This window comes from Ziziphus jujuba, chromosome 4 (genome assembly GCF_031755915.1).
Source record: "Ziziphus jujuba cultivar Dongzao chromosome 4, ASM3175591v1".
NCBI lineage: Eukaryota > Viridiplantae > Streptophyta > Magnoliopsida > Rosales > Rhamnaceae > Ziziphus > Ziziphus jujuba.
This window is the reverse complement of record NC_083382.1, coordinates 15,457,847-15,474,468: the sequence shown is the minus strand read 5'-3', so window position 1 is coordinate 15,474,468 and position 16,622 is coordinate 15,457,847. Positions and strand designations below refer to the sequence as shown.

At 31.8% G+C, this 16,622-nt stretch overlaps 2 protein-coding genes and 1 long non-coding RNA gene across 5 annotated transcripts; 2 read left to right on the top strand and 1 right to left on the bottom strand.

Annotated features, from left to right (window-relative positions):
• The first annotated feature begins 852 nt into the window (after positions 1-852).
• On the top strand, positions 853-2,689 carry LOC125421846 (uncharacterized). Its single transcript, XM_048471616.2, has 3 exons — positions 853-1,101; positions 1,808-2,040; positions 2,449-2,689. The coding sequence occupies exons 1-3, from the start codon at positions 916-918 to the stop codon at positions 2,489-2,491; spliced, it is 462 nt and encodes a 153-aa protein (XP_048327573.2). The 5' UTR covers positions 853-915; the 3' UTR covers positions 2,492-2,689.
• A 305-nt stretch (positions 2,690-2,994) lies between these two features.
• On the bottom strand, positions 2,995-10,816 carry LOC107417348 (plastidic glucose transporter 4). Of its 3 annotated transcripts, XM_060816387.1 has the most exons (15): positions 10,798-10,816; positions 10,421-10,548; positions 9,878-10,163; positions 9,055-9,169; positions 8,752-8,819; positions 8,277-8,409; positions 8,095-8,194; positions 7,851-7,963; positions 7,308-7,401; positions 7,014-7,167; positions 5,448-5,594; positions 5,280-5,353; positions 3,909-3,997; positions 3,677-3,791; positions 2,995-3,441 (listed from the first exon to the last, which is right to left on the bottom strand). In XM_060816387.1, exons 3-15 carry the CDS (start codon positions 10,140-10,142, stop codon positions 3,259-3,261), a joined length of 1,650 nt encoding a protein of 549 aa, XP_060672370.1. In that variant the 5' UTR covers positions 10,143-10,163; positions 10,421-10,548; positions 10,798-10,816; the 3' UTR covers positions 2,995-3,258. The 3 variants fall into 3 exon arrangements, with proteins under 3 accessions (XP_060672370.1, XP_015881445.2, XP_015881446.2); XM_016025959.4 differs by lacking the exon at positions 10,798-10,816 and having other exon boundaries at positions 10,421-10,684; XM_016025960.4 differs by lacking the exon at positions 10,798-10,816 and having other exon boundaries at positions 10,499-10,684.
• A 1,993-nt stretch (positions 10,817-12,809) lies between these two features.
• Positions 12,810-15,556, top strand: LOC125422200 (uncharacterized). Its single transcript, XR_007240547.2, has 5 exons — positions 12,810-13,299; positions 13,968-14,050; positions 14,649-14,721; positions 15,030-15,085; positions 15,178-15,556. It is a non-coding gene; the product is annotated as an uncharacterized LOC125422200 (long non-coding RNA).
• Positions 15,557-16,622: the final 1,066 nt, after the last annotated feature.

Genomic DNA, 16,622 nt, shown 5'->3' with positions numbered 1-16,622 from the left:
CAATAATTTATATGAAAAAAAGAAGAAGTTATGAGTAGAATAATAATTATTTATAAAAAAAAAAAAGTAAAAAGCATTATTAAAAAGCCTTTTAAAAATTTCATTTTTTATATCAAAATATGTTATTTATCATGAGAATTTGTCCTTTATTTCAAAGAGTCACTTAGTTTTTGTTATTTATTAAGTTTTTGAAATTTTAAAAGACCATTTTTTTTTTTTACCCAATAATATTTTATTAAGAAGCAAAACTATTACATAAATCTTCCTGAATCGAGCAGGTGACAGCCAATCAGGCACTTCTGCAAACCGAGACTCCTTACAGTAATAGACAAAGTATATTTTGCAAGCAAATGAGCTACCTTACTTGAATACACAAAGGTAACCAGACCTTAAAAGAATGAAAAATGCTATTTGTGAGATGAAAGATTACCAATAAAATTTACATATGCGATCACAATTTAAATGTTTATTATTAAAATATTAATTTTTATATTTTAGTATAAAAAATAACAAAATTAAATATTTTTATTAAAATTTATTCATAAATTGATAATTTTTATAAATAACTATTTGAATTTCACATTAAAAGAATTCTATGTTTGATAACTATTTTTTTTAATTAGCGGTACAAATCTTATGTACTTCTGTATTTAATTTTAATTTTATACTGTATACAATGGTCTAATTTTGTACAATTTATTAAATAAAAGTTAATACAATTGGAACAAAATATTTTTTTTTTCCTTACCAAAAAGGTCCATTTTGTTAATTGAAGTGGTAGTGTGCAAAACATATAAAATTGCCTTTTTTTTTTTCTAATTATCTCAAATAAATTTTTGTTCATGGGGTTTATACCCACAAAAAAATAAATTAATAATTAAGAATCCAATGTGAAGGATTTTGATTGCTTCTTACATGGCCAGAGATAAACCGTTATTGGTCCTCAACTTTTTACAGAAACCCAAATACAAAAAGAGACGGAGAATGGGCGAGAAGGAAGGGGAAGACGAGAGGAGGGAAAAAGCTATAGCATCAGCCCCATCTTTGCAGCATACTTTCAAGCCCAGAGGCGTCTCCCAAAACCAACTCTCCAAATTCCAGGTTCTTTTACCTCCTTTCCCATTCGATTCATCTATTTTTGTTTTTTGGGATCTTTATTTAATTTGTAATTTTTCCTAAATTCCTATATCTTGATAAAAAAATACAGAAAAACCCACTTACTGATTTTCTGGGTTTTGTCGTTGAAGCAATTTTGTTTTTTATTTGAGTGACTCATTTATCAGAAAGCATTGAAATTGTCAAGAATTGGGTTTTTTCACTTTGCTTCTGATTTTTTTCCTGTATTGTTTATGTTTTGATCTTGAGTTGTTGCAAGTTGTACTAATTTGAGATGTTTTAGCTAATTAATGCCAATACTAATTTTTCATATCTACATTAGAATTTATGAGTCATTTGTTTTGGATGATGATTAATAAGAGTTAAGCTGACAAGGATATTGTTGTTATCTTACTTTCTATGCTTATTTTATTCGGGACTAATGCATTCAATTATAATATTAATATCTAATATATGCCATGAATTTTATTAAAATTCCAAATGATGGAATAAATTTCCTTTTGGAGTACAGACATTCCATCTGCAGAAAATGGTGGGACTTTTTTTTTTTGTGGGCTATGGTTTTATCTTGATGAAGATTCATAGTTGTCTCTTATATCGTTTTATTTATCTCTTCCACCTAGTAACTACGTTTAAGTATTTAATTTTATATATATATATATATATATATATATTTTTTTGTATATGGTAGGAGCTGCACAAAAGGCGTTTGCAAATAAAGTCGAAGTCGAAGATTAAAAAGAAACAAAGGGGTTCCTTCTCTGACAAATCTCATAGCAAAGACCTGAGTTCCAAAGATTCTGCGGGTAAAGATTCAAATGTTCTGAATCCTGAAAGCCACAATAATGAGAAAAGCTCCATAGTCCAGCAAGAAATTGGAGCAGCTTATGTTGTACCAAAGCAGTGCCAGAAGCTATACTGGGGGTATGTTATGGCCATGTACCATTTAGTCATAGATATATACATAAACCTGGATGTGTTTCGAGTAATATGCATGTTTGCGAGGGACTTAAACGCCATTATATAATGCGTAACATCTGTGGGACACAAGCATACATGCAGCTAGTGTGAGTTGCAAGAATTGCTCTAACTGACTTGGCTTTGAAAGATACAGAGTTATATGGTGAAATTTTCTCAGTCATGCATGTGGTTCATTGTGTTTGTGTGTTTTGTACCCATGTTCATGCAAGTACTTCTATTAATAAATGCACCTCAGAACAAGGAAACATCACAGCTTTAAAATGACCTCAATAGGATTATCGGTCTAGGTTTCATGTTGTGTTATAAGTTTCTTCTTCTTCTAATGTTTTGTCTGTGTTTCTATGTTGCTAGGCTTGACACAAAGGAAAGGTGGGAAAGAAAATCAAACATGTAGAAGTTGCCATACGAGTAGAATTTGGTGTTACCGTGTTGTTATTGCAAAACACTTTCTGGGTGGTCTCTCGAGCATCAAAGATGCAGCTGAAAGGAGCTTTAGATTTTGTTAGTTATTTTGGTTTTTCTTTAGATTGTAAGAGAACATCTTCCCTGTAAAATTATTTACATTTGAGAAATATATTCACCTTTCCTATCATATTCTCATCTCAATATTATTATACATAGTTTAAGGTAGTAAAGTGCAAAATGATTATATAATTTTCTTTTGAAAGGTATAAGTTTTGATATATTTATTACGGATTCCATATTATTTTGTCATGACCAGTTTCTTACATATTTGAGCTTTAGGTATGTATCAGTTGAACGTTGAACTTTTAATCTTATAAAGCATTTGTTGCCTTCATCCTTTTTAGGTTTCAAACTCAAATTTAATTCTCTGCACCTGAAAATTTCAATCTGACAATCAAACCAAGTAAAAACAAAACGAAAAAAATTTCATGCTAACACAAATACGGTATTGCTGATGACCATAATAATATTAACACCTGAACATTCAGACAGATACTTTCACTAAAACTGATTACAGTCAAGGTTCAACATTTGAACAGAAAACGGCAAAATTTGACGACAGTGAACTAGTTAACCCCGTATTTCATCCCAGCAAAATAAGGGCTTGATATCCTCAAAAAGAGAGAGGTAGCACCTACTCTAAGGTCGAAGTCTAATGCTGTGATGAGATTATTCTGCAGGCACTTTATCTACAAGTCAAGTTGCGGGGTTAAGCGCTAGCTCTATTTCTTCCAATGACCGCCCTTTCGTTTCCACAACTTTACTGGCTATGTATAAGACAGCCAGAGTACAGACAGCGGCAAATCCTAAATACACCGAGCTGATACCGAACTTGTTTACAACACTCAAGAAATAAAGGCCGATGACGAAGTTTGAAATCTGGTAAGAAAAGAGAAGAGGATCATTGTGTAATTTTATAATCATGCAAATACAGGTAAAGAAATAGAAGACTACCATGCCCGTATGGCCATGTTATCCTCATTGATATTAAAATAAACATTATATAGAGGACCACATAATGCAGTGGATACTTGTTCTGGAACAAAGGTATGTATAAGAAATGAGAATATACAACATTATTATTTGCATAAAAAGCCTTTTCTTTATCACTAACCCAATGCGTGCCTAATGACAAAGCAACTGCTTTTGCCCTGATTCTTGAAGCAAATATCTCTGGAAGAAGAAGAGCAGGAACGGGCCCCGCGCCAAGTGAAAATGACAATACATAGCTGTTGAATAGACCAAAAAGCCAATTGATAATCATATGGTAAATAAAGGTCAAAAGAAATTTAAAAAAATTTAAAAAAGAGAGGCTTTTTCTAGTTTCAGAGGGAGATTCAACTTACAGAACAGTCCCAAGAACAGCAAGGGTGCCAGAATATGGTGCCAAGACCTTCCAAGTAAAGGACAAAGAAAGCAGCAACATTGAAGCAGCCTTAATAAGTCACCAAGAGAACTATTAGTTAATAAAACCTCTTAAAATGGGTACCCGTTATATCGTAGAAAAAAATAAAAAAAGAAAACCATATCTTCACGATTAGGCAGCCAAGTTTTATAGATGTTCAATATTTAGTTTCTTCAAACTATACCATATGCAATTTAGACAGTCAAAAATTTAGAAGTGGCAAGGCTGCCATTATTTTAAATCCACAATAGCATAATCCACATTAATGAAAAAACAAAAACCAGTACGATATTCAAACCAAAAAGTTCCAAATTTCAGTTGAAGCATCAAGCACAGTGATAGATGTTTTGAATACTTTGCAGAACATCAAAAGTTCATATAAAACCAAATCATCCAACCAAAATTTATAACTTGAAGTAACATAAAATATACATGGGATATTGGAGCAAAACGGGGCCTTCTCTGTTACATGTCTTTCAATTAATTGAAGTTTCAAGTCAAAATTCTAATGCAAAAGTTTTGGACTTCTTTAGTTGATAATATAACAAAAAATTCTAATGCAAAAGTTTTGGACTTCCTTAGTTGATAAGATAAAAACTTGTAAGCTTCGGTGAAAACCAGTATGAGAAGGAAAGGAGAAGTAGAAATCACACAGAATATTTTCTTGAGTAAGAGCAGTAACCGCAAGCAAAGTTAATATGGAAAAAAACAAAGTGATTCATTACCATCTTCATAGGACATGGTTTTGTGGATGTGGTGAAAATTTTTCAAGTTTCATGCCATATGACCCGTTTACCCAATAATTATGACAGAGAATAATGTTGTGTTGAATTCAAGGAGTTTGTGGTGACTGGAAAGGTTATGGTTTTGGGAATCAACTAGACTCAGTTTGTAAAAGTTATCACAGAGGATAATGTCATGTTGAATCCAAGGAGTTTGTGGTGAGTGGAAAGGTTTTAATTTTAGGAATCAACTAGACTCAGTTTATAAAAGGATTACCAAAAAGCATGTGGCAACAGTGGCAGGAATCAAGCTTGGCAGAAAGCATGTGGCATCAGTGGCAGGAATCAAGCTGGCAGATTAATAGCATATTTGAGTCAAGATTGGAAGGGTAAGGCCAACTAAAATACTGCCATCATTTCATGTTTTTTTTTTTTTTTTTTTTCTCTCTTTGTTTCTCATACTTTTTGAGTTTGAATGTTGATTATTTTGGGAATTTCAGCTATAGAGGTCAGGCTCATGGCTTTGTAGGAAATTTTTTCTGATATGTGCACGTTAACATTAAGAATATTCACACCAAAAGTAATATTACCATTCCACTAAAGCTCGTAATTAGAAGACTTTTTCTCCCTTGTCGATCCATCAAGGAGGATGCAACAGCTGTGCCTGCAAGAGAATCAGTTGACAGTCTTATAAAACATGAAAGCACAATCTGAAACCAAAATATTCCAAGTCAGTAGGAAAGACAACAAATACTAACCAAAGACATTTGCTGCCCCAACAAGAGCACTTGCAGCAACATCAGAGGTAATCCCGGCACTGCGGAAGACAGATGTAGAATAATACACAACAGCATTAATCCCAGCCAACTGTTGGAACAAGAAGAGTGCTGCACCAACACTAACAACTGCAGCAAGACAAAAACATCAAAGGAAGAAATTCTTGTTGAGCATAGAATAACATGAAAATTATATATATATATATATATAACTTTTATCTCATTTGGGAGAAATTTGTTCAAGACTATCCAGGACAACATCCCATAACATATTGTGTGATGGTATAATATCCCACAACATGTTGCATGATATCGTCCTGAACAATTCCGAACAGAATTCTCCCGGATGAGAGAATGACTATATACATACATATATATATATATATATAGAAACAAATTGAGAAGAAACATACTGGCAGACTATATGTAGACCTGGCAATTTGGATCATGACACGGCGACACGACTCGAAAACGACACGGAATAAATGGGTTTGGGTTTATTATAAATGGGTTCGGGTCAACCCGTTTAACACGATTATTAATCGTGTCATTTTCGGGTTGACCTGTTTAACTCGAAATTGACCCGTTACGACCCATTTATTAATCGTGTCATTTTCGGGTTGACCTGTTTAACACGATTATATACCTATTACAACCCATTTAAATTTAATTTTAAATTAATATTTTATCACTAATATAATATTTAATAACTAAAAAATATTATAAATTAAAAATTTTATAAAAATAATTTTCTATTACTAATTTTTTAAAAACAAAAAATACATCTTTAATAAAACAAAAACATAAAAATAAAAAAAAATAAAAAAAATTTCGGGTTAATAGGTTAATTTTCGGGTTAACGGGTTAATAGGTTAGTTTTCGGGTTAATAGGTCAATTTCAGGTTAACGGGTTAATAGGTCAACACGACCCGTTAAAATAATCGTGTTAAACGGGTCGTGTCGTGTTGACCTGTTTATAAACAGGTCGGGTTAGTGTTTTAGGTACCTGACACGATTAATAAATGGGTCGTGTTCGGGTTAGGCATTTTTGACCCGATTATTAAACGGGTTGACACGAACACGACCCACCAACCCGAATTGCCAGGTATAACTATATGCATATATATATATATATATAAACAAATTGAGAAGAAACATACTGGCATGCATATATCATCGATAAAGTGGTTAGTCAAGATGGAACCAAAAGTAAGATGTGGCTTGCCAAATGACTAGATGAACTAGTAAACCTTTCAGACGGAAAATCCTGGGCATTACGAACCTAGGTGTAAACTGGATTGTAAGACGAACATTGCCAATTCACTTTGACCCGCTCTTATATCTTAAAATGATTTCTTTTTCCCCTATTCTTACTTCCGAGTTTATTCATCCCATTCCTATAGAATACTGTTCCTTATTTCCATGTGTGCGCAGTGAAGAAGATAAACCTTTCAACAAATACACACAACTCTGTTTTGCTTCATTCCAGGCAAAAACAATCCCAATGTTGCAAGTAAATTAAATTAAACCAATAATTTTAAGGAATACCTTTCCAATAGCGGCTACTGAACAGATCAAACCAATTAGCTTCGGGTTCAACAGAACCTTGACTGGCTGTTGATAAGTCATTGATGACCTCAGCAACTCTCTCTTTTCCATACAGCGTTTTTATAGACTTTTCAGATTCAGATACTTTGCCTTGCTGCAAAAAGGTTTTTAGTCATGCATGTTCATTAAGATGAATTATTGAAATCAAATATATTATTGGGGCTTAAAATAATTGATTAAAAGTTGCATGTTTAAACAGCTTCATTAATATACTGAATAGTCTTGAGAGGAAACCTGAAAAAGCCAACGTGGACTTTCTGGTGAAATAGCCATTCCCAATGCCAATAAAACAGAGGGTATGATTGCAATACCAAACATTGTCCTCCACCTGATAAGAAAATATAAAGAAATAGAGACATAGCAACAGACAGAAAACATAGAAACAAGCAGTGCCTAAAGTAATAGGCAGAAAGTTCATGTTTAAAAGACCAAAGCTAAGAGAAGTAATATTTTAGATCGAATAGGATAATATTATTTCAGTTTCATCAATTACTTGCTACCTCTTACTGGTAATGAAATCTAATTTTTAACATTAAGGTCAAACATCTTTAATTGCCATATTTCTCTGAACTAACTGTTGAAAAGGAACTCATGCAAGTCTACTTACGGGATTAAGGCTTAGATCAGTTAAGTTTATGTGTAAAAACATTTACTACCACCATAGCTTGCATGTATGTGGTGACGTTATTTAATTTCTAATTCCTTTCAGCAAATACAGAGTGGCCATCCGTTTTTTTCTCATTTATCATTTATTAAAGCGGGGCAAGATATACTCACCATGATGGGTTTGCTGCTAAAGGTAATCCAGCCACCAATGCACCAAGAATCCCTATACATATAAAAAGCTGGTTCACAGATCCAAGTGCTCCACGAATTTCAGTTGGTGATATCTAACCATTACACATAACAAATAGTGTAAGAAGATAAATTTTCCAAATAACATGTAGACATAATCAGAAGTCCTTTCAGAAACCAAAAATAATAAAAGAAATGTTTTAAAAAGAGAGAAAAAAAAAAAAACCTCAGATATATAAAGTGGCACAATGGCAGATGAGATGCCGATGCCAATGCCAGCAAGTAAACGGCCAACTATCATAGTCTGCACGCTTTGGGCTGTGGCACTGAAAGTAGTAAAGGCAGCTTTTAAGTAGCAGTTTCCAAGTTCTATAGCAATGATCACAACCTTCATGATAAGAGACAAACCATAAAAATGCTCCAATTGTCAGTGGTATTGCATCTAATTGAAAAGTCCTAGTCCTGCCAAACTTGTCTGCCAATGCTCCACCAGTAAATGATCCAACTGTAGCACCAGCAAGGAGTGTACTAACCACCCAGCCTACACATAATAAAATCGTACACTGAGCTAGATTAAATCTTGGGGAATAGTAGCACTAATCTAAGCAATCTTAAAATTAAGAAGAACACTATTTGAGTGACAATTGATAGTTCAGTTGAGGTTTCCAAATACCAAAATAAAAACTTCTTACTATAATAATTAATAATGGTGAATAATATTTCCACCTCCATTTTTGTAATGTTATCACTATGCAATACTTATATGCTAAAGATTTGCTTCATAACAAACAAGACGCAATGATAAAGCACAAGAAAATAAAACAAATGAGTTTATTATAATATAAGCTATTCTTCAATGCTGCAACCAAATTATTGCTCTTGCCTTGTAATACAGTGTTTTCAGCAATCCCAAGATCCTTGGAGAGGTACTCAAGAGAGCCATTGACAACCCTACATAAAACAGACAAGAACACTACGGTAAACCTCATGCACATAATAAGTTTATATTAAAAGGCCTGGAAGGTTGCAGCTAGAGAAAAAGTAACAAGGACTTGAGATTTATAATTATATCATGATCCTGTTATAAATGCATACTACCTCTTACTTAAAGAACAATATTGAAGTTAAATTCAAAAGGCTCAGAGTAAAACAGAGCATGTTATCTTGATGCTAGAGTAAGCCATACCCAAGATGGTAACCAAACAAAATTGCTCCAAGACAAGCAACACCAACATATGGCAAAACTGTTCCAGAAGATTTTCCTTCAGGCCTGGAGGGAACTAAATCCTCAAGATCTTGATCTGCATCCCAATTACATATACTACTTGTAAGAACAGGAATTAAATTGAAAATCCAAGTAATGTGGTCTGCGAAAGGTATTAATATCCGAAGGTAGAAGAGCCACACATAGGCTCATGCATCAATAAAATGTCACCATCACCATTTTGCCTACAAATTATAACTTATAAGAGGCATAGGCCCAGGAAAAATAATTGATATGAGGGGCAAATAACTTAGTAATTATTAAACTGAATAGCAAGATATGGATCATTTACAGCCCAAAATAATTTAAGACAATGGATCACCAACAAGATGTCACTAGATTTACAGTCATTATAACAGTCAGCATAACTGTCAGGTTAGGATGGTAAGTTCTTATAGACATTGGACAGCATTAAACGAATTCAAAATCAAAACAAAACATTGTGAGACAAGGATATTGCATGAGGCAACTAAATGACATGGCAATGGAGCTACAAAATATGAGTTATTCCAAATTTTTAATGTCAACTGGAGGATCATTTCATGCAGGAAACCCAATGCCAGCATCAGTCAAAAACAGCAATATATGGTCAAATTCTCCACATCAAATCAGAGCAGCTAACACATTTAGAAACAGGCAACAATTCCAAATTACAGAATTGGGAACAAAGAAGATATAAAAGAAACCAAATCGTATCAAATATTCACAAATAAAAAATAATAATAATAAAAAACGATCAACAAACCAGAAGCCTGAGCCTTGACTGATCTGGGTCTCGCAGAAGACCCAAAAATGCCATCAACGCCAATCCTAGCACGAGTAAGCTCAGCCCCCATAGCCACCGAACTTAGACTTAGTCCACCAAAGCAACTTCTTCTATCTGCCATGCAGAGAGTACTTCTTAACCCAGAACTTGTTCTATTCCTCAATTCTCCAAAACCCAGCAAACCCTTTCTCTGGTTTTGAATCCCAAAGCCCCCTTTGACCGAAGCGTATGATGTTGCTTGCATTTTTTACCTAGTGACCCTACCCTATACCCAAAAGAGACTCATAAAAGTCAAAGATAGTAAAAAATCCATTGAAAATTAAAGAGCATAAAACCCAATAAAAAACGAATCCAATTTCAATAACTAAATTAGTACAATGGCATTAAAAAGAAAAGAAAAAAAAATCAAAATTTTAAGATCGAAATGAAACCGTTTAGACTGTAATTGAAGTGTGAACAATGCCATAGTGTGATTATATTGCAATAAAATTTATTGCTCTAAAAAGATATGAAATTTAGTACCAAAAATGCAAACTTTATACTATATCAGAAAACCGAAATCCAGAAAAGCTCAAAAGAAGCAGCACTCTGTTTTCTGACCCTGCTTTTCTCAGTGGGGAAGATAGAGATACAGAGAGTTGGGAAGTCCGCTGAAAAAGTATTGAGAAAAAAGGACAATAACTGTTAGCTTAGAAATAGCGACGACAAAGTTGGTGAATAATTCAATTATATTCTTGCCCTGTTTTCATTTTCCTTAAATTCTCATAAAAATTCCCAATAAATGTCATTAAAAGTGGGGAAAAAACATTATGGGTTATATATAGATATATATATATATATATTTGAGATTGGAAATAGAAATTTTTTAAAAAAAAATTTAACTTTTGGATGATGATTACGTGGGATTTTGGATTAGATTTGAGGTTGCGTTGGAGCGGTCACAGGGTGCATGTGGGACACAAAGAGGGTTTGATATTGCTTCCGTCTGTCTCTTTCCGCTTCCTCCACCGCTGTCAACCGTAAACGTTGCTTCACCAGTCCAAACCATCACTTCCAACTTTCTGATTTTTGGTGGAAAATTGGATTTGTTCTACTTAGCAATAATGCTAAGCTTATCCTACACAATTATATTTATATATAAAATTTATAGTGTTTTTATCCTATATTTTTACCAAGCTCTTGCATAAATTATCCATTTTACCCTTGCATTCAATGTTATCTAGGAAGTTATATATTAGATTATTTATATAAAAATCAATTTAAGGATGATGTATAGGATATAAAGCTAAAAGTTTATTTAGCTTTTTAAAATTTGTTAAAGGGTAATGTTGGCTTTTTCATTACTTTTTGAAGCTTTTAATCTGCATTTTTATTATATTGAAGCACATTATCACATGCATTGTATTTTCATTATTTTCTTTAATTAACTGAAAGGTGTGACATAGATGTGTTAGTTTAATTTTCTTAATAGAAATTTTATAGAAAATTTGAAAATATTCTAGAAAAAAAAATTGCTTAAAGTATGTTGAAATTTTGAAGGATTTACCTTTAACCGAAAAGTACCATAAACATGGATAGACAATGTTATTGATATTTTGTATAAACAGTTTACATACATGATACATTTGTTTGAAAAATGAAATTGTCATGAAAGTTTCAATTTTGTTTTCATTATTGATTGCAAAAAGGTGAGAGTAGAATAATTATGTCATTCTAAATATCAGTATAAATTCTAAATTTTAATATTTGCAACTTATGTACTTTCATTACTTTTTTTTTTCTTTTTTTTTTTGGTTCCATATATCTTGGTTATTTTTATTTTTTGTGGTAACCCTATATTTTGGTTACTTAGTTGACACATTTTTCATTATTATTAGGCAAACTATAATTTAGACTTGTTAAGTTTTGTCCCAATTGTAGTTAGACTCTATATTTTTGAAGAATCATCATTTAGATTCTATTTGTTAGTTTTATCACTTAAATAGCTAAATATCATAATTGTATTTTAACAGTATTATTCAATTATAAATACTAATTAGTTTTTATCACTTAAACAGTTAAATGTCATAATTGTATTTTAACAGTATAACTAAATTATAAAATATTAATTTTTAATTTTTCTTTAACCTAAAATTATAAAAATTAACTTGAAAACTAACAAATGGATCTAGTTTGATAGATTTAAAAACTAAAGGAAAATTAATATAGCCGTAGAAAAATCTCATGTATCTACGAACGTACACACGATATTTAATGAGTTTGGGTTGACAATAACGTATCAGATTTATATCAGTATCTTCCAATAAATTAATAAGTCTTAACTAGTGAAACGTAAAAATACACGAAACCCATTAAACCTATTAGGAGGGGTATTTTTTAAGTATGCAAGTTTTATGATAAAAAAAATACTTGTGATTTAAACAGGTGTTGATTTGTTATTTTTTAAAAAATTTAAATCAAACAAATCTAACTGCAAGATTTACAAATTGAAAAATTATTTTATTATTTAAAATCTAAGTCAAATTTAAATTTTTAAATTTGTATATATTTTAACAAGTCAAATGACTAATTATACAATAATTGAATAAATAGATTAAAACTTATAATTTCTATAAAATAACTTAATAATTTGTATTTGGATTGATTAAATTTAACACGCACAAAATTCAAAACATTATATTGTCCAATCTAAATTAATAATGATTTTTTAAATATATAAAATTTAAATATAAATCTTAATAAAAGTGAAAGGGTTTAAATGAAATCGGTTCTGTTGATATCATAATCCGTCGACATTAAGGGGAATTTGGCCCTTTACCCCTGTTGGAGATCTTTTTGTTTTGCCCTTTTATTTTTTAATATTCCTATAGTACCCTTTTAAGATATCGAAAACAAATTAAACGAAAAATCCATTGTTCCCTTCTCTGTTTTTTTCTTACTTTCACTTCCCTTCGGCTTATACTCTTTCAAAATCTTTGCCAGCTCTTCTCTTCTCCTTCCTCACCCTTCCCCTAAAAACACTAGATTTAGGGTTAATGTTTGAGTTTTGAATTTCCTATTCAAACGTAATCGACGATGGTGTCTAAGTATTCAAATGTGTGAGCATTAGATGCTAAACTGAAGCGGTCAGATCCCAAACAAAATAAAAACAAAGAGAGAGAGAGAGAGAGAGAGAGAGAGAGGAAAAGATGAAGTAATGGCGAGCAAGGAAGAGAGCGCAGTGAAGGAAACTGCTCTTGCCAATCTTATTGTAAGGTTTTTTTTGTCATAGCTTTAAAAAATGACCCACTGTGTTTTCAATTTTGTTTTCAGTTAGGTATTTACGCTAATATGATCATATACCAAGATAATTCCTTGCAAGCCGTATGGTCAAACAATAAAGGTGATCGAAGACTTATTAGGTGGGTCTTATTATGATAGGTGTTAACCGGATAACTTTTTTATGCTTGCTCTATGTCCTTTGTATGCTTGCTTTATGTTAAATGACATTTTATTGATTTCTTGCTTGATTTTCATTTTAAAAGATATTATGTTAGGAAGACAGAGCGTGAACTAAAATGACATTGTTTACTTTGCCTATGAAGCCTGCAAATTAGGCAATTGTGTAATTCGGGCTATGATTATTTATGCAGTCCCCATCTAATATATTGATTATTGGAATTAAGCTCTTTTCTGTTCCTAATTTATATATCAACTTGAATTTTTGTCGAGGTTAAAAAGTTAAATTATTGGATTCTGTATTAAATAAACTGGTCTTTTGATACTTTCTTATCTACTATTAACTTTTCTATTTATCCTTCAATTGGATAGAAATTATCTGTGATTTGTGCATATTTCTCGAATAATTGTGCTACATATCCCTGGTTGCCTTGATTTATATTTTGATGCCTAGCAGCTTAAATTTATGTATTTACTAAAATTGGTCTTCCAACACTTTTGTAGTTGTTTTTTTTATTTTTATACCCTACTTCAGTGGTCATGTTTTTTTTACATTGCCCACCTTGAATTTTTTTATACATTTTAAAGTATCACTTTATGGTAAATATACATTTTCTTTAAATATTTGCAGGGTGGATATTGTTGATTGAGGATTTCAATATTTGACCTTCGTCCTGGAATGGATGCCAGTGATGAGAATTCAATTGTAAAGTGGTAAGGGAAAACAAGTATCTTTTCTTAGTTTTTTTTTTTTTCTTTTTTTTTTTTCCCCCAAAGCAATTTTTTAGAAACTAAGTTCTAATATTGTATATATGCTTTTCTATTTGTACAATACATAAATTTTTTAGTTGCATTTATGAGCTCATGTCTTTCCACATCAAGATCTTAAAATGATGTGAAATTCCTTAAGCTTCGTCTTATCACACCATATTATATATATATATATATATATTTTTTTTTAAACAATGAAATATACTTAGTGTGATCATTGAACCAATTCCTACTCCTTTTTTTCTTACAATTCTTATATTTTCTTTTTAATACTCATTCTTGATGTAATTCCTTGCACAAGCGATTGGTACTTCAAAGAGGCATAATGAATTAAAGAAATTGTTTTCCCTATAAAGTGGATATGCTAGTGTCAAACAGAAGAAGAATTTGCGAAAGAACTAAAACCTTAAGCAACCTGACATGAAAATACATTTTTCATTATTTTTATTATGATAATAAATGTTTTTTCAAATTCTGATTTACATATTCTGTGAGGTTTTTGTGTTCCTCAAATGGTGTCATTTACATATATTCTATATAGGGTAAAGATGGGTGCATCACTTCACAAGTCTTCGAAAGGACAGGCAATAGGGTTAAAACCTCCATACCTTATGGTAAAATCTGTTTTCAATATCTTTTTATTTTGCTTTTATCTTGTGTATACACTTATTTATATGGTGAAAACGAGACACTGACTTCTGTAGCTTGTGCATGTATGTTTCATTCTAATATAAAGAGACGTCTACCTCTTATTTCCTACATGTACTTTATCTTATTTTCTATTTCTCTTGATTATTTATTAGCATGCATTTCTTCCCCCATATTCGAAGTACAATTTGTTTGTACGTTATGTCCTGTGTCCACTGTCTTCTTAGTGTTTACTCGTTGATATTTATCTTTTAAGCATATATTGGTTATGCAGCCCTTTTTTGGCATGTTTTGATATGGAGGACCTATTGCATCTATGCATCTATGAAGGTATGAGTTGCACTTTCATTTGTGTCCTCATTCTGACTGAATATTCCGAAATGTTTAGTTTTACCTTTTCTCATTTCACTGTCCTGTCGTAGGCATGCTCTCGTTTCTTCGAAGACAGAATTCCAAGAAAGTATATACGTTACATCTTGAGAGAGAAGCCTTACTCGGCAGTTCTAGCTCTGAACATACCTGGACGATAGTTAAGTTGCATACCAGTTTCGTGATTTGTCAGAGGGCCATATTTTTTAATGTTTTTATTTGATTTCTCTTGCATCTTTGCAATAGAACCATACAATGGTTTTCAATCTCTTGTACTAATGGAAAACTTCATTTCCATTTTAGACTGATGATGGTATCAAAAATCCCTTAGAAGATGAAATTAGGGACACACCCCATGGAGAACTACTCTGTTTCTATTATTTTATACTTTTGGCATGGTCAAATGGAGAAATTATGTGTCAATTATAAGAATTTACTCGTGACAGCTGTGAATTTGACAAAATGATAGCTGTTGAATTTTTTTTTTTTTTTAAAAAGTGGGATTCCTTCTAGTAATTTTCACGTTGTACCTGACCAGAAGAATATACGTGCTTGCTTTTATGTGATTATGATCAATTATTTGAACATGCTACCTGATATAATTTTTTTTGGTGGTAGATGGGTGGATAAAATCCTTGAGGCATTAAGAGGATGACCACTAGAGGACTGGCTGTTAATTGTTTAGGTGAAAAAAGCAATTGCTTGTTTTTTATGCCTTAAATTTAAGGCAGCAACACAAACATGGAAAAGTTTGAAATTTCTATTTAACGTGATTGCATGCCAGCAGCAATACAATATGTTGGAATGTTTAACATCCTGAACAGCTCATATCTGGTAGCTTGATCATTCTTTTGAAGTTAATGAAGAGCAATAATTTTATGGAAAGCCAACTTTCCTGCTTGTATATATGTTTATAATTTTCCAAAGATGAAGTTTTGATAATGACCCTACATCTTTTTTACTGTGCCTTAACGATGAGTTGTTAGCACTCTTAGTAAAATAATGAGCACTAGTGTAGTTATGATTCATGTCCAAGTAGTATTTGTTCCTTTTCAATGATGTTATTGTATGATACTTCTGTACATTATAAGCAAATAATGGAAGCTCACTTTAATATGTTTTCTATATTATTCTTATACACTCTGATCTGCTTCAATTATTTTGTTTATTAATCTCCATGCAACAAGCTTTGAATCCTAAAACATCCTTGAGTGTTAGTGCTTTATTGCTGGGGCCCTTTGCAGATGCCTTCATTTCTGGTGAGGTGGTAAAAAAACTACATTTTGACCTTATGCTGAGCATAACCTAATTTGTAAACATGCCAAGGTTTAATTCTTATACACTTTGATAACGTTTATTTACACCAAGATTTGTGCTCAATGCAACTTTTTTTTATGATGAGAATCATGGTAAACAAAAGAAAACACACAAAAATATGATCAAAAATATTCAAAAATTAGAAATGAACAAGATTACCAACGGGTGAACCATCAATAAT

Coding starts and splice junctions, on each gene's coding strand:
- LOC125421846 (XM_048471616.2), top strand. CDS start 916: ATGGCCAGAGATAAACCGTTATTGGTCCTCAACTTTTTACAGAAACCC. Junction 1,102..1,807: donor ACCAACTCTCCAAATTCCAG/GTTCTTTTACCT, acceptor TGTATATGGTAG/GAGCTGCACAAAAGGCGTTT. Junction 2,041..2,448: donor TGCCAGAAGCTATACTGGGG/GTATGTTATGGC, acceptor CTATGTTGCTAG/GCTTGACACAAAGGAAAGGT.
- LOC107417348 (XM_060816387.1), bottom strand. CDS start 10,142: ATGCAAGCAACATCATACGCTTCGGTCAAAGGGGGCTTTGGGATTCAA. Junction 9,170..9,877: donor AGTCAAGGCTCAGGCTTCTG/GTTTGTTGATCG, acceptor ATTGGGATGCAG/ATCAAGATCTTGAGGATTTA. Junction 8,820..9,054: donor TTGTTTGGTTACCATCTTGG/GTATGGCTTACT, acceptor TGTTTTATGTAG/GGTTGTCAATGGCTCTCTTG.